Source organism: Barbatula barbatula (genome assembly GCF_947034865.1).
Source record: "Barbatula barbatula genome assembly, chromosome: 17".
NCBI lineage: Eukaryota > Metazoa > Chordata > Actinopteri > Cypriniformes > Nemacheilidae > Barbatula > Barbatula barbatula.
The window spans coordinates 9,333,214-9,357,925 of record NC_136780.1 but is presented as its reverse complement, the minus strand read 5'-3'; the positions used below and the strand labels follow the sequence as shown (position 1 = coordinate 9,357,925).

Here is a 24,712-nt window from a genome sequence, read left to right as displayed (position 1 = left end):
CGGTTTTCTTTATCCTAGAGTTGTCTAACATGATTTGATGTTTTCCCAGGTGCTTTTCACACCAGCCACACAGGCAGCAAGACAGGCAGCCTGCACCATTGTCGAAGCACTAACAACAATCCCGAGCCGCAAGCAACAAGTTCTGGATCTTCTAACAAGGTTTGCATACTTTCAGTATTTAACCGCATTGGGCTAAAATAAACTACAGGAAGTTAGGGCTGCGCTCAGATATTTTTGTTCTGCAGTTACCTGGATGAGCTGTGCATTGCTGGAGAATGTGCTGCTGAGTATCTGGCCTTGTACCAGAAACTCATTAAACCTGCACACTGGAAGGTCTATCTGGCTGCTCGTGGTGTCCTGCCGTACATTGGCAACCTCATCACCAAGGTACAGTCATGAAGAGGAGATATTATTAGCTTGCTTAGTATGGGTACAGCGTGATTTCCACTAGGCCGCACTTACTCAAACGCTTGCTCCCCTTTTCAGGAAATTGCCCATCTCCTTGCCCTTGAGGAAGCCACCCTGAGCACAGACTTACAGCAGGGATATGCTCTCAAGAGCCTCACAGGTATACAATTTAGCTTTAGTCTCCTTGCGAATTAAAGGTCCAGTGTATACAATTTTGCGACATTAAGTGGTGAGGTTGTGAATTGCTCCTTCAACTCCTCCCCCTTTCCTTTCGAAGCACTACAGTGGCTGACACAGAACTAAGATGTTTTCGCTTCTTTGCCGTAGGAAATAACGTATTTACAAAACGCGCTCTATAGAGCGGTTTGTCCGTTTAGGGCTACTGTAGAAACAACATGGAGAATTTTATCCAATTTTATTCACACCTCTGAAGACATAGTTATTTATATTATATTACAATTCCGTCAATTAATGTAAAAAAATTAATTACACACTGACTGGACCTTTAAGAAAGTTAACAAAAACACAGTGAATACAGATCTTTTCAAGAACTTTCTGCAAGGTTTTAGGATATATTGTAATCGTACGTGTTTTCTCACAGGCTTGCTATCCTCTTTTGTGGAGGTGGAATCCATCAAGCGTCACTTTAAGAGTCGACTGGTTGGTACAGTGCTAAACGGCTACCTGTGTCTTAGAAAGCTGGTGGTTCAAAGAACCAAACTGATCGACGAGACCCAAGACATGCTGCTGGAGATGTTGGAGGACATGACAACAGGTTCCGCTGTCTTTTTCAAGTATTTTTTGTCTTCACTGCATTGTTAAAGGGCAGACTATCTCATTATCATCTCCATTATAGGGACGGAGTCCGAGACCAAAGCATTCATGGCCGTGTGCATTGAAACGGCGAAGCGGTACAACCTTGATGATTATCGCACCCCTGTCTTCATCTTCGAGAGGCTGTGTAGCATCATTTATCCTGTGAGTAGAGCTCTTGTTTTACCATGGCTCTTGAAAAATAGCCCCTCTTTTCTAAAACCCAAGATGATTTGTACGTCTCGTGTGTGCAGGAGGAGAATGAGGTCACGGAGTTCTTTGTGACGCTGGAGAAAGACCCACAGCAGGAGGACTTCCTGCAGGGACGAATGCCAGGAAACCCATACAGCAGTAATGAACCAGGCATTGGTCCTCTCATGAGGGATATCAAGAATAAGATCTGTCAGGATTGTGATCTGGTGGCACTGCTGGAGGACGACAGTGGCATGGAGGTACATCAGAAACTCATAAGCATTATTTGCTTTTATTCGTGAACGTGGTGTACTGCAGTTTTATTCAAAATACACTTTTTTGAATAATGTTTTTTTGTAGCTCCTTGTGAACAACAAGATCATCAGTCTGGATTTATCTGTTGTTGAGGTCTATAAGAAGGTCTGGTGCCCCACCAATGAGGTAAAGCCAATAAAAAAACGTTGTAATTCATAATTACGTTCATAATGTACCTTATATGTCTAAAAACATTTTTTTTTCAAAACAAGGGTGAGCCAATGAGGATTATCTACAGAATGAGAGGTCTTCTAGGAGATGCCACGGAAGAGTTCATTGAATCTTTGGACTCAACTACAGGTTTCTCCTAGTTTTCTCTTGCTGATATCTATCTTAATATTAGGGGTGTCCCAGACAAAGTGCATCCAAATTTTAGATTTACGTGTTCCTGACATTGTTAAATAATATTACATCCCAGCCGCCAAGATTCTGCTGTGTCGGTCACGGATCATGGAAAGTGAAACTTAAATTTGTCACGGGGTGGTTAAATGAACCCACGCATGTTTTTATTAAAAGCTTTCGTTTCACATTTTATTTAATGCATTTATCATAATAGACATAATCAGACATTGCGCACCCCTATATAACCAAAATGGCATGATCCTCATTTCGAAACACATCTGCAAAGGTTCTACTGTGAGATTGGTAGTCGATTCAGGGTCACCCCTACTTAACATCATTGTCTATCTATTTCTAGTTTAACAAATTTTTCTTGTTTTGAAATTGTTTTTTGTTCTCATTACAGATGAAGAGGAGGATGATGAGGAGGTTTATAAGATGGCTGGAGTGATGGCACAGTGTGGAGGTTTGGAGTGTATGTTGAGCCGGCTCTCAGGAATCAAAGACTTCAAACAGGGCAGACACCTTCTCACTGTGAGTTCACCTCACCCATCGCATTCAACACAATGAGGATTGTGATGTGCGTTAGCATACAATTCTTATGTTACATTTTTCCATCACCGTGCAGGTTCTCCTCAAGTTATTTAGTTTCTGTGTGAAAGTGAAGATCAACAGACAACAGCTTGTGAAACCAGAGATGAACACCCTTAATGTCATGTTGGGCACGCTGAATCTGGTAAGTAACAAATTCAAGGAATTATCACTGTTATGTCAGAAATATGGGTGATTGAATGTGAAATACACTGTTGTGTTCCAGGCACTGTTGGCAGAGCAGGAGAGCAAGGACAGTGGTGGAGCATCTATAGCAGAGCAGGTTCTAAGCATTATGGAGATCATCTTGGACGAGGCCAATGCCGAGACTGTTTCAGAAGATAAGGTCAGCATAATTCTTTGCATAAATATAATGTTTGTAGTGTGATGAGTCAGTTGTGTTCAGATCTCTTCTTCGTGTTCCCTCTTCAGGGTAACCTGCTGCTGACGGGGGATAAGGACCAGCTGGTGATGCTCCTCGATCAGATCAACACTTTATTTGTGCGCTCCAATCCCAGCGTACTGCAGGGGCTATTGCGCATCATCCCCTACCTGTCCTTTGGAGAACTTGAGAAGATGCAAATCCTGGTTGAGCGCTTCAAGCCCTGCTGCAACTTCGACAAGTATGGAGTTTGTTCATCTCAACATTAAATGTATGTATGTGCTGCTTTTAACTATCATTTCCATTATCTCATGAAGGTATGATGAGGAGCACAGTGCAGATGACAAAGTCTTCCTGGACTGCTTCTGTAAAATAGCTGCAGGAATCAAGAACAACAGCAATGGCCATCAACTTAAAGATCTCATCTTACAGAAGGGCATTACCCAGAGTGCATTGGACTATATGAAGAAACATATCCCCTGTGCTAAGAAGTATGGCATTCAATGCATTACAGTTCAGTTCCTTATTCTTACAAATATATAGGAAACTTGTAAAGAGTGTTGTACATTTTATTTTGCAGTCTGGATGCAGATGTTTGGAAGAAATTCCTCGCTCGACCAGCCCTTCCTTTCATCCTTAGACTTTTGCGTGGTCTGGCCACCCAACATCCCCCCATACAGGTGACAGACTACATTATAGACTACATATTCATATTTCACACGTAGTTTTCTGTAATAACCTGAACCATCTCTTCTCTGTGCCTTATAGATGCTTATCGGAACGGATTCGATAACCAATTTGCACAAGCTGGAGCAGGTGTCCAGCGACGAGGGTATCGGCACATTAGCAGAGAATCTTCTGGAGGCACTAAGGGAGCACGCAGAGGTTAACCTGAAGATCGACGCTGCACGAAGGGAAACTCGGGCGGAGAAGAAGCGCATGGCCATGGCGATGAGGCAGAAAGCTCTCGGCACGCTGGGAATGACAGTCAGTATATATTAAAGCTTTAATCTGTTTTGTGTGTTCGCAGTTTTATTATACGAAAGTAAATATACTGACTTTGTTCGCTTTGTTCCAGACCAATGAGAAGGGTCAGGTGGTGACAAAGACATCCCTGCTGAAACAGATGGAGGAGCTTATAGAAGAACCAGGGTTGACCTGCTGTATTTGTAGAGAGGGCTACAAGTTTCAGGTATATCTTATATTACATTATATTGTTGATTCAATCATCAAAAGAGCTATTTTTGATGACCTTATAACAAAGTTTATGACCTTTGTGTTGGTTTTCATTATTATATTTTTAATTAAGTCAGTTTACACGGGTTTTAAATATCCTAATCTTTAATTATATATTTTATGGGTTTGTGGTTTGGGAGCAGAAATAGTGGTAGACAATGTGACTTGCATGTTTTTATGATGATGAATGCATTCTCTACCCCACAGCCTACCAAAGTTCTGGGCATCTATACATTTACAAAGCGTGTTAACCTTGAAGAGCTTGAGAACAAACCCCGTAAACAGCAGGGCTACAGCACTGTCTCACACTTTAACATAGTCCATTACGACTGTCACCTTGCTGCTGTCAGGTGCGTAAAATCACAGTGTCTCAGTTAATACAATGAAGGGAATGTCTTGTGGTCTTACCGGTCAAATTTCTTTCTCTATTTTGATCAGGCTTGCTAGAGGGCGTGAAGAATGGGAGAGTGCCGCATTACAGAATGCTAACACAAAGTGCAATGGGCTCCTGCCTGTGTGGGGGCCACACGTACCCGAATCTGCTTTCGCCACCTGCCTGGCAAGGTATTGAATTTGTTTGTGTATGATTGACAAACTCTAACTGATAATAACTCCGTCAGTGTATTGATACTAGGTTGACATAAGAAATTGTACAGGCAAAAAGGTGCACTCGGTCTTAAAGCAACACTATAGAACTTTTGCTCACAGTTTCCCCATGTGGTTGATAAGCACAATTGTCTGTTACCAGTGTTGTAAATTAGTACAATATATGTGAATTTGTTTACTAAGCTGATGGAACGAATGCAGAAACGTTGATAAGAAAACAAGTTGCACTCTTCCGCAGGCAGGGGATGGGCGGGGCTGTGTGAACCGACCTGAACACAAAACTTATTGAGAATGGTTGTAGCCGCTATGAGGCTGCTCGGGTAGCAGTGGCAGTAGAATTCGTCCGACTAAGAGTTGTTCTATCACTGAAATAATTTTAGAGACATTATTTTAAGGTTGAAAAGCTACAATGTTGCTTTAACAATACCAATATTTTTGGAGAGGCCCAGAATTCCTAGCATTGGCCCTCTTTATAAATGCATTGTTCTGGATTGTAACCTTTTTATTCTGTCTCATAGGCACAACACATATCTACAAGAGTGCACAGGGCAGAGGGAACCCACGTACCAACTCAACATTCATGATACCAAGCTGCTGTTCCTACGGTTTGCCATGGAGCAATCCTTCAGTGTGGATACAGGGGGCGGAGGCCGCGAAAGCAACATTCACCTCATTCCCTACATCATTCACACAGTTCTTTACGTCCTCAACACGTACGCATTCAGCTTTGACTTGGTCACAACCACTCCGTTTTGCTCAGAATAGCTTTTACTAATGATCGGTTTGAATTACACACACTGCTATCGGTCCATTTATATGGAAGCGTTTAACCATTTGTGTATAATTTCTGATCTACAGAACAAGGGCCACATCACGGGAGGAGAAAAACCTTCAGAGTTTCTTGGACCAGCCTTGTGAGAAGTGGGTGGAGAGTTCATACGAGGTGGACGGAGCGCACTACTTCACCATAATGGCCATGCACATCTTTCCTCCCGAATTCTGGAAGACTACACGTGTTGACTTCCTGCGCAGGCTGCTGGTTACTGCTCATGCCCGCAAGGTCTCACCAGGGGGCGCTAACAAGTAAGAGAGCAATGCATGACTCTGCACGTACCTGTAAATGTGCTTTAGGTGCTTAGGGTTGCTATTTTTGGTTGCTGGCCAGGGCTTTGTGGTTACTCAAGAGCTTATTTCGGAGGATAATGCTCGCTTGTATCTAGAAGAATTGCATTATTACTTTTTGTAGCTTTGCTTGCAGTCTTACGGTATGATGTTTAGAGTAACATAAATATGTAATAGAGTTGCGTCTATTTTCAGATATATTTGGATAGTTTTGAAATATAGAAAATATATTTGCAAACAATATTTTGTTTTACTGTGTTAAATGCTTTTGAATTTAATGGCTGATTTGATGTTTCTTTTTTCAGACTTACAGACAAAACGGTAAAGGAGTATGCTGTGTACCGCTCACCGCTTCTCTTCTGGGGTCTGGTGGATCTCATCTACGACATGTACAGGGTACGAGAGTCTGGTCATTTAAAATGAATCCGTTGATTTAATTGCAATGTTTAAGATAGTTATATTTGTGTGCGCTATAAAATAATCTTTTTACCACGTTCCCACTACAGAAAGTGCCCACCAGTAACACAGAGGGAGGCTGGTCCTTTTCGCTCGCAGAGTACATAAGGCATAATGACATGCCCATCTATGAGGCTTCAGAAAGAGTGTTGAGGGCCTTTCAGGATGAGCTCATGCCTGCTGAATCTTTCTCAGAGTTCCTGGATGTCGTAGGTCAGTAATTCTTAAATAATTGCCTGCAATATGCTGGTTTAAATACGTTGAAGATATAAAAAACTGACTCTTGTTTTGCTCGCTCTCTCCAGGGCTCCTTACAGACATTCCAGACCCTGATGCCTTCCTGCAGGACCTGTTGAACTCTGTGCCCTGATGGCACACAATTATGCACCTCACTCATGGACTTGTGACTGCTCTGTCCAATGCAAGTGTTCCTAACCAGAGTCTGTTTGCTACCCACTCAGCTATTCACAACTCTAAAGGGGACACTTTCAATCGGGGCCCAGGCCCCCAAAACTTCTATCAGCTCACCCATTCTCATTCACCTCCACTTCTGCTCCTGATCGCCGCTTGGGTTTATTTGGTTATAACTCTCCTAAACCAGAAAATGACGTGTAGCCTGACGAGTTAATGCACATTAAATCCAAAATGGTTTCTTAACACCCATTACTCAGAAACACACCATACTGTTTTGATCCAACATGTTGCAGGTGATCTGTTTGGGAATCTAATTATTTCATAAACAACTTAGATGGCTTTTATTTCTTTCCCCCCTTTCTGTGTTGGTTGTTATTTGACTAAAAGTTCTAAATTGGCCAATAGTTACAGTTTTCTGACCCTCCTGTTGTGATGTTAAATGTTTCTGGATTTTTGTTTTGCAGTGGTGTTCTTGAAGTCGATTGCAGTTTGTGAGAATGGCAAGGTCTGACGATGGTTGTGTGATGCAAATGTGTGAAGATGTTTTTTTCTTGTGTAAATGGTAAAAGATTGAGACGAAAACTTGTTTAATGTGTTACTCCCGTGAAAAGAAACTACTTTCTCATTTGTAAAGGGTTTTACCTGCATCAACAATGAAACGCAAAGATTAAAATAATAAAAAGGGCCTGCATATTTATTTTGAGAGCCTTCTTTTCACTTTGCTTTTACGCTTGGGCTTTTGTTTTTATTCATCAAAACCACGATATCAATTTATTTTTGTTTAGTCTTCCATGTGACCCAAGTTTACGAAATATTCCACAACTTAAACGCAACTTTTACCGCTAGTAAGCAAGATTCCACTGGGACATGTCTCAGTGATTTTAAGTTCAAATCTTAAATATAAAGGCGCATCTGTGACAGGGTGTTCTTCAACTGAATGCATGGTGTGAAAATAGTTAAAAAGGAAATAAAGCCCCAGTTAGTGTTTATCCGCCTTTTCCGCTGTACAATGTTCAACTGTTGCTGAATGTCTGCTTTTTAATTTAGGGCAACTTAATAAAAGTGTAAGAATACCATGTGGCTCAATGTGTCATCTAAAATGTGAAACAAAAGCAAAATAATATATCAAATTATAATAAAGAGCAATTTCTGGCTGGCCAAAACCAGAATTCAGTTTTGTAAATTATGAATACGTTGTAGCGCTAAATGCGCGCACAGGGTTACAACGATGCTCACGCCTTTGCTATCATATGCAAATGAAGAGGGCGTGTCTTTAAGGCTACTCTTATAGTAGGGCGGAGCCGACATGTCTCTTTCTCCTCCCGTTTTTCCTTTGGTTATACTCAGACTGGTCTGAAACCAGAGGCTCTACCACAAGTTGTACCAGTAACCAGCCCGTAAATCACTGGTGCCGCGACCAGCAGAGGATGGTTTAAGGACAGCGGTAACTTCAGAGGATGCGTAACGGCAACTGCGTTTTATCTAGAAGCGCGAGCATGGCCTGTTATTTGTGTGACGTTAGATAAAGGGAGTGCACCTTGCGTCCCGGAGCATGGGGTTGACGTATGCTGCTTTACAGCATCTATAGTTTGATGCGGTGAGCTAACGCTCGGGGACAGAATGGATTTACCTCGTCGTTTTCAGGTCCCGGTTCTCAACCCGACAGCCTTCGACGAAACCGCGACATCCCACGGTATGAATGAAACGTCTGCGACCGGTTCCATGGTAACCAGCGCTTTAAGAAACGATCTGGGCTCCAACATTCATGTGTTAAAGACGCTAAATGTCCGCTTCCGCTGTTTCCTTTCTAAAGTCCACGAACTTGAGCGCAGGAATAAGTTGTTAGAGATCCAGCTGCAGCACGCGCAGTTGAAGTCCCAATACAGAGTGCTGTTTTGCCGGGATCAAGCGGTCCAGACGAACCTAGAGTTGCCTTTTGCGGACAAACTATGTCAGGCGAGACTGCCCGGTCGGATCTGGAGTTTCTCGCACACCGCCAGATACGGAGGACGGTACGAGACCCATCAAAGGCCTGGAGTGTCATGGGTTCATCCAGACGGTGTCGGGGTTCAGATCGACACCATCACACCTGAGCTCAGGGCCTTGTACAATGTTTTGGCCAAAGTCAAGCGAGAGAGAGACGAGTACAGGAGAAAGTAAGTTCAGCATAGTTCGTTTCAAGCTTTCATCAAAATGTCCACATTATGATCTTGTGTTTACCTACAAAAGTATGAAGATCTGTGTTTTCTTTATTTGTCGTATGGAACTGGACAACTGTGTGCAAGAAGTTTCCTCTAAAACCGACTAGGGGTCAAACTAGGGGTCCCCAAAACGCTTCTAACGGGTCCCCAGAAAATTTCAGGGGAAAAAATACAAAGGAAATTTAGTAGATTATGATGCTTTCATTTCTGTGATATTGAATTGTTTAGCTCCCCCTTCTTGCTACATAAATGCTTTGTTCTTAGTTGTTTTTTATCTTTAAACATACCCCTATTGTATTCAATTTTCGAGGGCACCCTCCCACTCACAAAAACTCAAAAAACTAATATTTCTTGACATTAACTGCAAAGCATTTATTCATTACAAAAACAAGTAAATAATGAGAAATATCTTGTTTTTCTATGTATTTTTTTCTTTAGTTGAAAAGAAATTGAGGTTTTTGATGAAAACCCTTCAGTATTATTCTCCGTATAGTGGACTTTAATTTTGACCTTCAAACGTTTGGAGTCCATTGGTTTCAGTGCAGATTTAAAATGATACCAGACGAAGAATAAGGTCTTATCTAGCGAAACGATCTGCCATTTTCTAAACAAAATAAAAATGTATATGCTTTATAAACACAAATGCAAGCCTTGCTCTGTGTACATATTCTGAAATCTAAATACAGGCATGCCATAAAGCTTTATTTCTAAACATTCTTATGTGCCATCACAACAGTTTGCAATACACACTCACCTTCTATACACTTATTTCTATACGTCGCTATTCTGCCCAAAATAAACGTTGGAAAAACATCAGAAGTAACAATTTAAACAAACGCAAACTAAAAACTAATAAGCTGAAAACGATAAAAGATCTTTATTTTGATTGTAAGAGTTGGGCATACCAAGATGGCGGCGTGATCACTTCCGGTTGGCTTCACCTCCTGCAGTCAGTTTAGTGTTCTAGGCATAATCCAGTCATTTATATAGATCAGTGGATATTAAACATGTTTTCTTGTGGACGTTGTTACATTACAAATACATTTAAATTAAAAAAGCGGCTCTAAGGGTTATACATTCAACATTACGTTTGGAAAAAGAAGCAGTTTAATATCAAACCTACTATTTTCTCAACATAGGTTACATAACAATACTTAGAAAGTGGGTCCCTCAACACAGGTTCATCATATTTCATCAATATTACCATATATCTAGGGCCTATGTTACTTAAACAAAACTGAGGTAAATTGGTATCAGTTGTTGCCTCTGACATCTCAGAATATTCTTAATGCATCACGGGCCATGGCATTAAAGAAGATCCATGACCCCTTTGTGTTTATACTATAGTAAACAAAAGTGTGTATGCTTTCTAAAGTATACAGCTGTCCCTGAGGTGTGATCCTTATAACATCTTTACAGTAAGTCTCTATCAGTAACCACTATATGTTCTCCGGTGTCCAGTTTCAGAGTGTCCGGTTTGGATTTGAAACCCAAGAAAGCAGCAGTGACATTTTATCTGTCAAAAACCAATGGCTTGTGCTCTTTTCCAAATGTGAAACCAAAAGGCACCGCAGGCAAAGCCTTTCCATTGAAAAGAAGTTGGTGGGAACTGCCCTGGAGCTTCTGTAGAATTTCATTCTCTTTAATCTATGGGGTTCAATGTTTATCTTTAGTTCACGCAATGCATTTCCAAACATAATACGAAGGTAACTTTCCTGTTCAGATTCCTTGTTAACATGTGTCATTGAATGTGTCTACTGCTGGGAAAATAATGAACACAAATGATTTGCTTCAATTTATTTCTGACCGGCATATGAATGGAATGCAGTCCACAGTAGGAATTCTTTCATTGAAGATGAATTACAGTCATTCTAAGGCATTTCCTGCTGTCAAGAACCCCAAGACAAATAAAGTATGCAGAGGCGTTTATGTGCAGCTCTGAAACAGCCTAGTAGTCATGGAGTGAATTAATCAGGACTTCTTTTGAAGGAAAACAGTTGTTGACTGTCTGTGGGAAGAAGCAGACCAATGAGCCACACAATGAATCATTTCCAGGTCTTGAGTGGGCTGGAAACCCCACTTTTATCAAGTGGCTGTACTATTGAGTGACCCTATTCTTTGATTATACAGTGCTCACAATAGCTGTGCTGTTAGTAATTGGCTATTTCTAAATATCCTTGAGTAAACAGAGAATACAGAGCACTGGAAAAACAGTCAGCAAAACTTTTAGACTGTGTGCTTAAACACACAAGGAGCGTATACATTATATGAGATCATGACTGTAAATTAAGTATATAAATAGTACATAACATAAATGTTGTATAGTATAATGCTTTAATTTTAGCGTTGCCGTCTGCTCCGCTGTCGTCTCATGTTTGTCATGTCTTTAGATAGAGTGTCCCATAGCAGCCGGTGAGTTGGGGTGGATGCTGGTGGTCTGTTGTAGAAACTGTGATCTGAGACAGGTGGAAAGTGTGTCGTCAGGCTCAAATAAAAATAATAATAGATTAGTCATGTGTTTGGCAACTGACTAGTTTGTTCATTAAAGTATTTTTAATGACTTTGTGCCAAATAAACATGCTTTAGTGCAGTAACAAAATCATTTTAGTTTTCAGTTTACACCAATATGTTAATTTGTTAATATTAAAAGCTTCCGGCTATTTTCAGTCCAGAGTCCAATTTCACTAACTGTGTTTCTGCATATAATAGAATGCCAAAAACGGTCATTGTTAAACATTAATGGGAGAGCAAATTTACAAAGCTAATTTTTAAGATGAAGCGATTCATGGATGTGACATTTTAAGTAAAAAATTTATATTTAAATTCTCAGAAAATGTATTTATTATCAACATATTGAATTATCTGTTTATATTAGATTTACTAAACCCCTTTTGATGGAGACCATGACATCAGAAAAATATCAATTCAAGTACAAGTTGTTCGTCCATTTCATGGATGTGACAAAAAAGTTAACACGTTTTTTGGAGATAACATACTATTTCTGTGAATTAAAATGTACAAACTGAAATAATAGCCTACGGAACAAATGGAGAAGGGATGTCTCTATATAGTTATATAATTTAAACCACCAAATATTTTCATCTGACCTATCAGTATGGTGAAAACCTTTAGATAAAGAAAATTAAGCTTTTACCAAAGGTTGACATTCACATGGAATTGCCCCAAGAAAACTGACAAATCATTACTCACTGAACGTTTTTAAGAGCTTAACATATCTAGAGAATGGAGAAATTCTACCCCAGCTGTGTGTGTGTGTGTGTGTGTGTGTGTGTGTGTGTGTGTGTGTGTGTGTGTGTGTGTGTGTATGTGTTCACCCATCCTCCCATTTCTTGTGTTATGTGGGATGCTTTGTCAGGCTGATTAAATCTTGGTGGGAATTCCAGCTTGCTTTGGAATGCTTTTGATAGAAATTCAGGATAATAAATAGTTTTAGGCTTTCCTGAAACATAAATGTGTTACTCTTGTGTTGTTAAGTAGCTCAAGTAGCTCCAGAACATTACAGTTCGCTTTATATTTTGCATCATTTTTATGTGTATCATGTTTGTAAATTGATGGCCAATCCTGTGCGGTAGAATTGATTGTGGCTTTGTGACTAAATCCGATCCTCCTTCATTCATATACCATATGAAAGATGTGCTGGGAGGGACATGAGGTTGTATCTACACACATCTTGCTGCTTCTGAGGTGATGTTTTGTGTGGCCGATCAATGGTGTGTAGACAGGAGCTACGCCTGCAGCAGTGAAATCATCTCTCCAGGGAACGATGAAGTACCACTGGCCGCTAGACAGGAAATGAGCTGTGTCCCACACTCATGCTGGGGGTCCGAGATCATGAGAACTTTTCTAGAGGTCTGAACATTTTTACAGATCTAAGAAAGACGCAGATGAAACATACATTTGTTTGGAAATAAAAGATGTGTCACATGCATATAATGTGGACATCAGCACATTCCATGTGTTATTGTATTTCAGTGCTATTTTTGGGGCAATATGACAAAAGTGTACCAAGTGTTCAAATGTGTTACCTGATGGACCTCTTTATACTACACTTGTAAAGCACAATAAAACTGTATAAAGTATAATATGCAAATACACAAGGGGTTTAGAATGTTACAGTTCTCTGGAAATCAACATGCCCAGATTTCTTGATAACCTGCCCGTCAGTTCCTAGGAACTAATTGTTCCACCTTCTGATCTCAGATTGTCCATTGTATGTGAAATACAATGCTATTAAAGTATATATACTGCATTGTTGTCATAGTGTAGTCACGATTGAGTTGGTGTGAGTATCCTTCCGATCTCTCTTGTGAAGCCAACACGGAAGTCACTTAAAATGCATTTCATCGACTGGCTCTAAAAGAGAACTGGATTTCATTGACCCCAATGTTAAAATGGCCAACTTTACCGCAGAGAAAAACATGTTTACAGCCTGGTACAAAAAATTATTTTGGTGTATATAGCTAATTTTTACCCTTCATGACAACTATAAGGTGGGTGAATTTTCTTAACTTCTATTAAGCCTTACAATATTGCAAACTAGGTGCGTGGCCACTTGTGGTTTCAGCAACCAGGCACCTCGGCTCCAACCACGTCCCCGCCTCTTTGCCCGTTTTCGATTATCTGGGCTGCTCAGATGGCCGGTTCTGCCAACTTTAAGCTTCAAAACAGCTCCTCAGAAACCCATGGGTGATGTCACAGGCACTAAACCCATGTTTTATACAGTCTATGGTGATAACATTCAGATCAGTCAGCAGACTGTCCGTATGGTCTTCACAACACTGGTTAAAATCAATGGGCTAATGACTCTCACAGATTATTCAGGCTCACCAGTTTCCCTGAAAGATGTTATTCTGCCTTTTCTCCTCTGTGAGCCAGCAGGTTATTTTATGATTATGCACATGAAAGATTTTCTTCAAAAGACTGTACTTTCGGCTGATGCACAGATTGATTTGTAACAAAGCTGGTAAAGTTGGTAAATAGATGCATAACAGAAGACTTCATGTTTCAAAATCTGCCCCAGTGACGCAAATGCTTTCATAAAAGCCTGTCACATAGTTGATCTATTAAATATTTTTGGCTCTCTAGCTGTATCCGCCTTTTTTCTTGATGTATGTCTATAGAGAACTCTATGCTTCAGAAAGAAAGGAGGGGTTTTTACATCTGTAGGGGGGTTCTTGAGGACAGCTTCTCTGAATATCGATCTGAAATGCAACACGCTCTTCTTCTGTCTGAGTGCGGACACAGATGTGCACTACTGAGAAGCCGAGGGAGACTGTCTGGAAATAGATCAATATATAGGTCATCTGTGCCAAACATGACAGGATTTTTAAATTAGATTCGTTCTCTTAAAATGTGTTGAATAAAAGCAGCTCAGTTCATAGCCAACTTAACTATAGCAATAGTAAATAATATTATTTCTATCTTTATTAATGGCCTTGGTGAAATTTATGTCTGTCTTGAAGTGTTCTGTAAATATTTATGATAAGGAAAGACTGAGATCAAGCTGGGAGAAATACATTTGTGCCTCTCTAACATTCTGTGTCTAGCCGTCTCAGTTTAATACTGTTATAAAAGCTAGATGCATTTGGCATCTCTAGATTGTGGTTAAAAGGGTTGGGACCGAGCAATGTTGCCAAGAGCAAGATTTTGGAATAAGAAGCAGACCTCTATAATTTCTCTCGGTCTACAGCTGTTCCAGTATTACTATTTTGTTATTGATAGAAAATTCAATTGATTTTGCAGCCTGACAGCTTTGCCATTGATTTTGTAAGACACAAACATTTTATATTTACTATTTTTGAAAAAAACATCTTACCTAAAGAATCACCAGGAAAGGCAAGTTCAATTGTACTATTTGGTTGCTAATTTACCTGTACCTGTTTTTTTTATATGATTCTCCTAGTTTTATTATTTTCTTGGGTATTTTATTTAATAGTGCATTTTGTTTTTATAACATCTGAACTTTTGAAGATTCTTCAATACTGTGGTTTATTAAATGGTTTGGCTCTTTAATCCCTGTACATGGGGTTCTTTTGCTGGATACTCCTAAAAACAGACTCCTTTGAGCTCTTCTAAGTCTTTCTGACTATCAAAGTAAGATCATAATTGAAGTTGTATAAGAAAGCAATAACCTGTGGATTTACGACCTCTGGTTTGAAGAGGAAAAAAACCAACATTAAAACAAATGACAGGTGTGCTGATATTCAGTGCATCGCTCTTATTATTTGGCATTGATTGCACTTTATATTCAAAGTAATATTATTATTTCCATCCACTATCCCCCAAACCTAACTGACTCACACATGCACACTGTAATTTCCTCGATTTATTGAACCGTAGCAAATCCACAGTTATTAAACCTCTTTGACCAAACACTTCTGTGAAAGTTATAAAAGCATAAAATGATCAAAAGAGTACTTAGATCTTGAGTCATTAAACTGATTAAAGATATTTTTGTAACAAATACTGCTGTCTATTGAGTCATTAAACCGATTAAAGACATTTTTGTAACAAAAACTGCTATTTTGTCTACTTTGCTATTTTGTCTACTTTGGCTTATGAATGTGGCAAGTTCTGCGAGTTCAAAACAGAATATATATATATATATATATATATATATGGAATGCCAGAGTAATCATTTAAATACCTAACATACCACTGACCTCCATGATTATAAGGAACATCTGGACATCATGCATTTTAGTTTGAGAGGGCTGGCAACTTACTGGATCACAAAATCACATACTGTCACTCCAGAAATTGCTAAAAGAACGTGAAGGTGTAGTGGCATGTCTTTAGCGTGTGCCCTTACATTTAAATGGGACATGACCAAAAAAAGGTAAAACAAAATTAAAGACGAACCTGACTGATAGCATTTTTTGTTCATAACAAGTTTAATGGATACCGTGGTTATAACGTTACCGGGAATTATTTGGCCACGATAACAGTGAAGTGAAATTCTGTTAGATACACCTCTAGTCTGAGTTGGTCAAGGTACATTTTCTCTAGATTCAGATTTGTAGTTTTGGTTTTAGATTCAGATTTGTAGTTTTAGTTTTAGATTCAGATTTGTAGTTTTAGTTTTATAGTATGTTACTGTGTTCATGCAGGCGTATAGGTAAACCAGACTATGGGTGTGACTTGGTTTGTCTCTTTGGGGACGTAACGCTTTAAAGGTCTTCACAGGCCTTCTTGATCTATTTCGCCCTGTTCAGTTCTAATCTTTTGATGTGGTTTACAATAACAATGTCACAGGCAGAACCGCTGACCTATAACAGTTTTGTCTATACACGTCCTGCTCTTTCTTCTCATACAATGGCTCTTTGAGACATCGGCAGCAAATGTTATTTGAACTCTCCCATTAATGGAATAATGTCTCGAAATTGATTGACTCTGGCTTACAAAAAACTTGTTGACAGTGATGGCATATGGTGGAAAACAATGAAAGCGTTTCTTTCTCATTGTGTACTGTCTCTCGATGTTGGGTTCTATAGCAACAAAGATGAATAGATGTCAATTAAAAACAATGTCTGGGATATTTGTAGTATTTCATATATGTAAACATGTGCTAGACTGTCTTTGATGTATCGCCGGTTTCTTATTGTGTTGCTTTGCATTTTCAAGCCGTATTTGTTTGATTCTTATATCCAAAGCGACTCACAGCGGAAGTGGGTAAACTTTATATAAAGTATTATAAAATATAAGTATAACATAAAAGTAAAAAAGTATCTGTAACTGCATACTAAGTAAATTTTACCTTCAAGGATCTGGTCAGCTCCATAAGGCACAACTTGTGTGAGTAAATAATGAAATAATTTTCATTTTCTGGTTATCTAATCCTTTAAATAATATTTTCTCATGAACAATGCAAAACATTTTAACTGCGTATGACCACAAGCATACATCCAATGTGAACAGACCCTTAGAGTTGGGAATTTGAGAGCTTTCTTCATTTCCACAGTCACCATTTTTTGGTAAAAAGAGTTTCACTTTGTATTGTTTACTTTAAATGAAAGCTCTCGTGTGCAGCGATGGTTTGGAAATTTCAAAGAGACAAGCCGCAGAGGAAACAAGAGGAGTGTGTTTTCATGACCTTCAGGTGATGTCTAGTCAGCTCCACTAGATCTCACTGACATTCAGATCGCTTCACATTGTCCATGCGTTGTCATCCACATCCATTACATTTCTCTATGAATTACAATTTTGGTGTTACTTACGGTGAGTAGAATGTCTGGACTACTGAAAGAAAGCGTCACCTCTCTATTAATTTATTGTCAAGCAGGTGCCTGGCTTGAAGTTATCTCTGAAGTTAACTTTGAAGGGTCATTGGCAGTGGTTGGATACTGAATTATTTTATTTCTCAAAGGTCTTTTTCGTCCATTAAGAGAGAACAATATAGACAACAATGCATCATTGTGTTTTTATTCAAATGTACTGTTTTAACATGCCGGATTAAATGCACATTCGGAACTGTTCATATTAAAATCACACTGCAAGGGAGGAAAAGGATTTGGGCCACAATCGGTTGCGCTATGAACCTTTGACATGCCTTGCCCATTTCTTCCAAGTACAATCCATTCCCATGTGGGCTGTTATTGTGTTTGTGTTTCAGATGGGAGGAGGAGGTATCCAAACGTCAGCAGATGGAGGCCTTGGTGGAGACCTTACAGGAGGTGCTATATCCATATAGCTGCATGTGTTGCTGTTAAATAATACTAGCACATGTGTATGAAGCTCAGATATTTTCTCCATACAGAGTGTTCAGTCCTCTGAAGCTGTGCAGGGAGAACTGAATGAGAAGATGGAACGCCTGAAATCAGAGCTGGTGGTCTTCAAGAGCCTCATGCCTTCTGAAGTAAGTAACATCTATGAAGCGTTTACTCCATCTGTTCCAGCTTCAGCACACACAACCTTATGCAAGACATGCAAATTTCCATTTACACAAGTTTTCATAAGCACTTATTTAAAACACTGATAAGAAGGATAAATAATACAAGTGTCATTTGGCCGCACCTATGAAACAGCAATTTATTCCAAACTACCACTAATAAAGATCACAAGACTGACTCGGTCAGGGAAATGAAGCTGGCATCAGGTTGAGTAGGTGCTATAGGAACAGAGGCATATTGTTCTCTGGCATTGAGTGGACTCTGCTCAGCCTCAGTAATAAAACACAGCCGAGTGCCGCCTCCCTGGATGCGTTCCTGTGTGAATTCTCGCCGCTGCAGCGATTCTCAAAAGAAATCTCTACCATCTGTTCTAGCCAATTGAACTGGTTGTATTTTATCAGCCTTTGGAGGTTTTTCAGGCTTGCTAACCTGTAAGCAAGCTGCGTAATGCTGCATATTCCTCAACCAAATCAATGTCCTCTGCTACGTCATTGACATGCGTTCAGCAGTAACTGGAGTCTCTTATTCATGAAGGAACAGAATTTCACATTCATTTTTACACATACATTTTTTTAAAGGATTATTTGATATGACATGATCATATATGATATAAGAAGTCAAAGGGGGCAGGGCAACATCAGTACATGTAAGGGGACTCACGGTGTATGTAGAAATAGCTCATTCTAAGGTAATAAACACATCTTTAACACAGGTCTTTACCTCTGAGGGCATATATTATACTGCATTTCTGTCGATAGACCCTCCAAAGAAATGATTGATCATATGATACAGATTGTATTGTTTTAACAACCGTTTTTAGAGTGAGTGCGTAGTCTTTATTTGTCTTGAAACCATTACATTGGCTTCTGGAACAAGGCACACTATTTTTGCCTTTGATATTTTCTGCTGCTAATGTTGTATTTGCATATTCTGCTATGAACTCCCGTCACTATAGTGATTTTAACTGAGCTTGTTATTGTGGCTTCAAGCGACATTAAAACACTCAAGAGTTCCTTAATGATCATTGGCAGTGGTTGGATACTGAATAATTTTATTTCTCAAGGGTCTTTCACGTCTGTTAAATCAAAAGAAAAAATATAGACAAAAAGTAATTGTGTGATTTGTTTTTGCATACATATTTATGCAAATGTTCTGAATTGATATGGCGGATTAAGTGCCCATTCTGAACTGTTCACATTGAAGCCACATTGCAAAACCGTATTTTTTGGTTGTTTTGTCTGCCAAAGAACAGATCTACATCACATGCGAGGGGGGGAAAGGATTTGGGCCCAAATTGGGTGGATCGGTGTCTCTTTCGACTGTGTTTCACTAAGGAAGATATTTTGAGAGGTTTTGTGTCCATATGATGGAACTCAAATGGGGCCAATGTTGTTTGGTTACTTACTTTCTACTGCAAAACACAAAAGCTGATATTATTAAGAACGTAAGTCAAACAGGTTTGGTATGACGTGAGGGTGAGTTCATGAAAGAATTTTAGTTTAGCCTTTAATATCCATGTAGCCTTTGTTTCTCAGTTGGGCTGTTCTACTAAGGGATATTGTCACGATTTCACCCTTTTATAGGCCGTGTCTGACTTGGACAGTAAAATCCAAGAGAAAGCCATGAAGGTTGACATGGACATCTGTAGACGCATCGACATCACAGCCAAGCTCTGTGACGTAGCACAGCAGAGGAACTCTGAGGACGTGACCAAGATATTACACAGCAGCTCTTCCAGAGCTCCTCCAGAGCAGAAGGGGGTATGAAAACTTACACTCGCAGTGATGCACAACTTCAGATCATTCAATAATGTGTTCATCTTGGGTACTGTAAAGTCTTTCAGATTGTGCAATCTAAACAAGTCTGTATATGTGTGGGTGTTGCAGGCGATGGTGGTATGCAGGAAGAAAGAGAGTAAAGGTGTGTCAGAAGAGCATGTGGAGACCGAGGTCGATTCAGGTCCCTCTGAGGAGGAGATGCCTGGATCTCTCAACATCACTGATGAGATGAAACGCATGCTCAACCAGCTGTGAGTCGCTCTAATTATTCTGATGTGCTTTTATGTGTGTGAACAACAGTGTCTTTGTGTTTGTTGGTTCATTTGTTGTTTGTAAGAGGCCATGTCCTGAATAATTTCTTTAAATAAAAATATATATTATGCAGACAAAGCTCCCTCACCTATTCACAACCATATGCTGTATATAGTCACTAAGCTGCATGACAGTCTTAAAGAGAACTGTTTTTGTATTTCACAATTATGAAGGCAATGCCATTGTTCATTTACTAAGCCATAAATCGTTCTTTACCCAAGGAAGGATGAAATTCCACCAAACAAAATGAAAATGCTGTCATAATTTTCTGACCCTCTCGCCTTTTTAAACCTGTATGACTTTCTTTCTTCTGTAGAACACAATTTATTTGTGTGAACTATCACTTTAAACACATATATATTCTGCAACCTGGCAGCCTACACGTCAATCATTATGGAGGTCGTTTACATGGAAGTTTATAAGATAAAGAGCCTTTAACAGAATTGTTTGTTGTTTGGCCCTTTAAAAAATCTTTGTCTTGTTTTATGAAGACTTGCTGCCACCTAGTGTTAACAAAGTGAAATTGGTCATTTGTTTGGCGTTGTGTTTTTCTTTGTTGAAGACAGAATTGTATTTCTTTTATTTTTTTGTAGTTTTATTAATATTTTGATTGTTAAATTTTGTTTAATGTTTAGCTGTTGCTGTTTAGATTTTTTATGTGCTTTTGTCATCTTTTTTTGTGGTTTATTTTATATATTGCTAAAAGAGCATTTAAAAATGAATAAGCCTTAACCGTATTCCAGTTTTAAAACTGACACCACATTTTTCATTTTTGTTTAGTGTAGATGTATGCCAATATTTTATTCGATTTTAACATACTGAAGGTTTTAATAAACAGAGGTTTAGTTGGTTGGAGATCTTTAATTTAACAGTAAGCATCACTGTCCTTTGTTCTTTGCTATATGTCCGTCTTCCCCCTACCTGTTAAATCATGTTTTCATCCCTTTACAATATAGCATTTGATCTGTTGATTTTCTTTTTCGTCTTCCCGTGTTGCCTCTCTTATTTCCTTCGGTTCTGTCTGCTGTCCACGCACATGCAGAGGTAGGTCAGCTAATTGGTTTGTTTGCAGGCGGGAAACGTTTGAGTTTGACGACGACTGTGACAGTCTGGCGTGGGAAGAGACTGAAGACACTCTTTTGCTGTGGGAGGATTTCAGAAACTACCACAGTCTGAACTTGACCACCACCCCTAACACCGCAGCTGCTACTGGATCGGTTACCACGGTGACCTGCACCCCTGACTCCCATGGAGAAACCCACGAGCAGGTACCTTACAAGTGACTGAATACAACTTTATACGTGAAATGTTTCTCATGGTTAGATGCCTTATTGACTATAAGATTAGTGAACACATGTTAATGCATTAATACATGTTTTCCTAATAGGATGGAAGTCTTGGTAGTCTCATTAATGAGACCGAATCACTCTTTAAAACCAGAGAGCAGGAGTATCAGGACACCATCGGAGAGATTGAAGTGAGAAAACACCAATATTCTCAATTTATTTTGATTGTTTTGTTGTTAATCCATCATCTTTCTTCCATAGCTGGAACTGGCCACTGCCAAGAATGACATGAACAGGCATCTGCACGAGTACATGGAGATGTGCAGTATGAAGAGAGGGTTGGATGTGCAGATGGAGACCTGTCGGAGGCTTATCCAGAGCTCGGCCACCAACGGCAGGTTGGTTTGACTAGTGTCTACCTTCACAGAGAACGAAAATCAATGTTTTGCTGCTTATGCAACTGTAGGCTCAATACATGATTCATATGATATTTTATTGAGAGTTTAGCACAAATGTATCTCTTCTATTTTGTGATGCAGACAATCTCCCTCGCTCAGCTCTGTGGCCAGCAGTGATTCTGGAAACACAGATGATATTCAGGATGAGCTGGTGCACGATGAAGTGAGAGATGGAGAAAATGAAGGTCCGGTGGGGGTGAACGGAGACATTAGATGATGATCGGCATTCTCTGTGGACCAGGAACTCTTTTAGGTCTCTGGTCTAGGTTTTTTTACACAATATGAATGAGCGTGGATTTTTCCAAAGAGCAAGAATTGGTGCTTTATATGCTGTTTTAGAGCGGGACCAGCTGAACTACAGCTGTCTTTCCTCATCAGCACTGCCAAAGCATGCCTCCACAGTCTTCCTCACTAGCTTTAGTTACAAATCGAACTACAAGTCACAATCTTCTTAACAGTCTGATGAATACCAAGATTCATTTCCAAATTTTGTTCAGTAACGTGCATTGTTTCTGTAATCATGCTCACTTGTTTACATGAATCAATGTAGGTTGTCTTTAAATGAAAGACTGAAATAAACTGCTCTGCTTCTTTATAAAATAACATTTATTCAAGAAATTCAACTTTCAATTTGAAGTCAACGTAAAATCTTCTTTGAAACCCGTTTTAACCTAATCTGACATATTATAACTCATATTTAATGATAAAAAAGCTGAAGCAGGTGCAAGTTTTGTAAACCCAAGCCTACGTAGCTTTTACGCTGTTGGTTAACTTTATACACTGTACCGTGAAGCCTACAGTTTTGATTTTATGTTGACTTCAAATGACCCTTTAAAATACACTATGGAGGAATGTGTTGCTCTGGAATAAGTTTAAAATTTTACTGTGACCTAATATCTGTTCACACGTTTTTACAATGTTCAACTTTTGCTCAACTAAACCACTGTGCACTGAGATCTATGCAATAATTTAACCTGGGCTAACTTCATATTCACTAGAAAATGTGAATAAGGTCATATTCACATTTTCTGATATGAACTAGAAAATGTTTTATTATCCTTGAGTGCAGCAATATTTCTTTGAATTGGGCAAGTGTTTCAGTGCTTGGAGGATAGATGTCAAAACAACAGTCAAACCCATGTGCCTATAATATGCTGTATACTGTGTCTCAGTTGCCTTATAATGTGTTCTCTAAAAAATATATGTTTTGTTTTATTATAAACCGCGGGGATTAGATATGAGCCCTAGTCAGTCAAACGCATTTAATTTATGAGTAAAATGGTGTGAAATCATGTCTGTTTTGAAGATCTCAAGACCTGGAAGCCATGCCGATATCTGTCCTCGGGTATTGGCAAATTTGCTACTGAAAACTTCTCTATGTAGGTCAATCTGAAGAAACGGCACCATTTGTGCTAGAAATTGAAAAACAAATACTAAACATTACCACTGTTGTGGTGTGCTCATGCAGTATATGATTTACATTCTGCTACCCCTTTTCAGTACTAACCGGAATTACTCAAGTATTAAAACCCAGTCCAAGGTTGTTGATAAATCTACCGTAACTACATAATTCGATTGTATGACTCAGGTTTGGTGTGCCTTAAAAATATTGCAACTGTGTAAAATATGTTATCATAAAACATTTTAAAAGAGAAACATCATGAATATTTGTCAACCCTGCTACATTTAAAATGTTATATGGTACAGGGTTGAAGATCACTGCACCACAATCACATCATTTACAATCAGTACATATTTCTATCTGGTGCCTAGAATAATATTTATTCCTGTTGGAAATTTGATCACAATTTTCTGTTTCAGCTAGACAAGGCCAGTACACACAAACTCTGTTTGGACCAGGTGGTCACTGTTTTACATTTCATGTCAAAACGTTTTAATGAAGGGAATGTCACAGGATTGCAAAGGAAATGATAAATCATGTGGCAACAAAGTGAACAGACAGCATTCAACAGATTTTGTTTTTGAATGTATGACGGATGCCATTGGTTTCAGTTGTTATTAATGTTTATTCATTTAATCACATGTAATTATTGATTATGGGAGGAAAACTATGTGAGTAATCTAGAGATTTGCAATGATTCCTTTTCTAATGAATGGAATTGAACAATTCTGAGCTATATTCTTTCTTTATGATCATTAGGGTGTCATTTGTTGGTACCGTTTTGATGTATTAATTTTGCTTTAAATATCAGCCAATGCTAATAAAATCTTTTTTTTGTCGTTTATGTGCTGTAAACTCAAGAAATCAATCGAGTGATCTTGTGCTGAAACAGCGCGTGTGTGTGAATGTCTGGAAATCTGAAGGACCATGCGAGTCTTATTCTATGCTGGTTTTAAATAAAAAAAAATACACTCTGCCTTACTCACTGTTTCATGGCAATATGCTTTCAACCCAAACCTTTCATTTATGGCTGCGTGTTTTTTATCATTCAATTTTGTTGCCATTTATTTATTATAGCACTTTTCAGAACCCATCACTTTTCAAAGCAGCTGTACAAAAACTACAACTTGGTATTATACAAAGCCAAAATATTCTCTTAATTCAGGGTGAACGTCCCAAGCAGATGGCGAGGAATATGCAGAGTTTGAGAAAGTCCTAAATGTTCAGAATTACTGCTAAACGTGTTTGCAATGCTAGTACAAACAATGCAAAGATTACTTGTCCATACATCAACAATGTAACACTATTTTGTGACTGTGCATATTGTTTGTATTTTTCCAGATGATTTCATATGGAAATGTTTGTTTTGCATGATTGAGTAAATGTCACCCTCTTTACATGAATTTGCCTGCCATCTGGGTACCGAGGTGGTTTTCAATCAGTCCAGGAGACAAATGAAAACTGTGGTCTGTGGGATAAAGCTGGCGAGACT

The 24,712-nt window shown here is 39.0% G+C and overlaps 2 protein-coding genes across 2 annotated transcripts in view; both read left to right on the top strand.

The window, feature by feature from the left end:
• The window catches only part of ubr4 (ubiquitin protein ligase E3 component n-recognin 4), a 42,363-nt gene extending 34,409 nt beyond the window's left edge, over window positions 1-7,954 (top strand). The window contains 23 exon segments of the mRNA XM_079478106.1: window positions 50-159; window positions 246-387; window positions 487-568; window positions 1,010-1,183; window positions 1,265-1,386; window positions 1,476-1,673; window positions 1,774-1,854; window positions 1,941-2,028; window positions 2,474-2,601; window positions 2,696-2,803; window positions 2,885-3,004; window positions 3,091-3,281; window positions 3,358-3,531; window positions 3,621-3,720; window positions 3,809-4,027; window positions 4,119-4,232; window positions 4,484-4,626; window positions 4,715-4,840; window positions 5,401-5,595; window positions 5,741-5,965; window positions 6,310-6,400; window positions 6,511-6,673; window positions 6,766-7,954. Coding sequence (XP_079334232.1) covers window positions 50-159; window positions 246-387; window positions 487-568; window positions 1,010-1,183; window positions 1,265-1,386; window positions 1,476-1,673; window positions 1,774-1,854; window positions 1,941-2,028; window positions 2,474-2,601; window positions 2,696-2,803; window positions 2,885-3,004; window positions 3,091-3,281; window positions 3,358-3,531; window positions 3,621-3,720; window positions 3,809-4,027; window positions 4,119-4,232; window positions 4,484-4,626; window positions 4,715-4,840; window positions 5,401-5,595; window positions 5,741-5,965; window positions 6,310-6,400; window positions 6,511-6,673; window positions 6,766-6,830 — 3,159 coding nt within the window. The 3' untranslated portion in view covers window positions 6,831-7,954.
• Window positions 7,955-8,198: 244 nt separating this feature from the next.
• On the top strand, window positions 8,199-24,202 carry iffo2a (intermediate filament family orphan 2a). Its single transcript, XM_079478334.1, has 9 exons — window positions 8,199-9,030; window positions 17,708-17,768; window positions 17,852-17,950; window positions 19,568-19,744; window positions 19,871-20,013; window positions 21,147-21,342; window positions 21,462-21,551; window positions 21,622-21,758; window positions 21,900-24,202. Exons 1-9 carry the CDS (start codon window positions 8,495-8,497, stop codon window positions 22,033-22,035), a joined length of 1,575 nt encoding a protein of 524 aa, XP_079334460.1. The 5' UTR covers window positions 8,199-8,494; the 3' UTR covers window positions 22,036-24,202.
• Window positions 24,203-24,712: the final 510 nt, after the last annotated feature.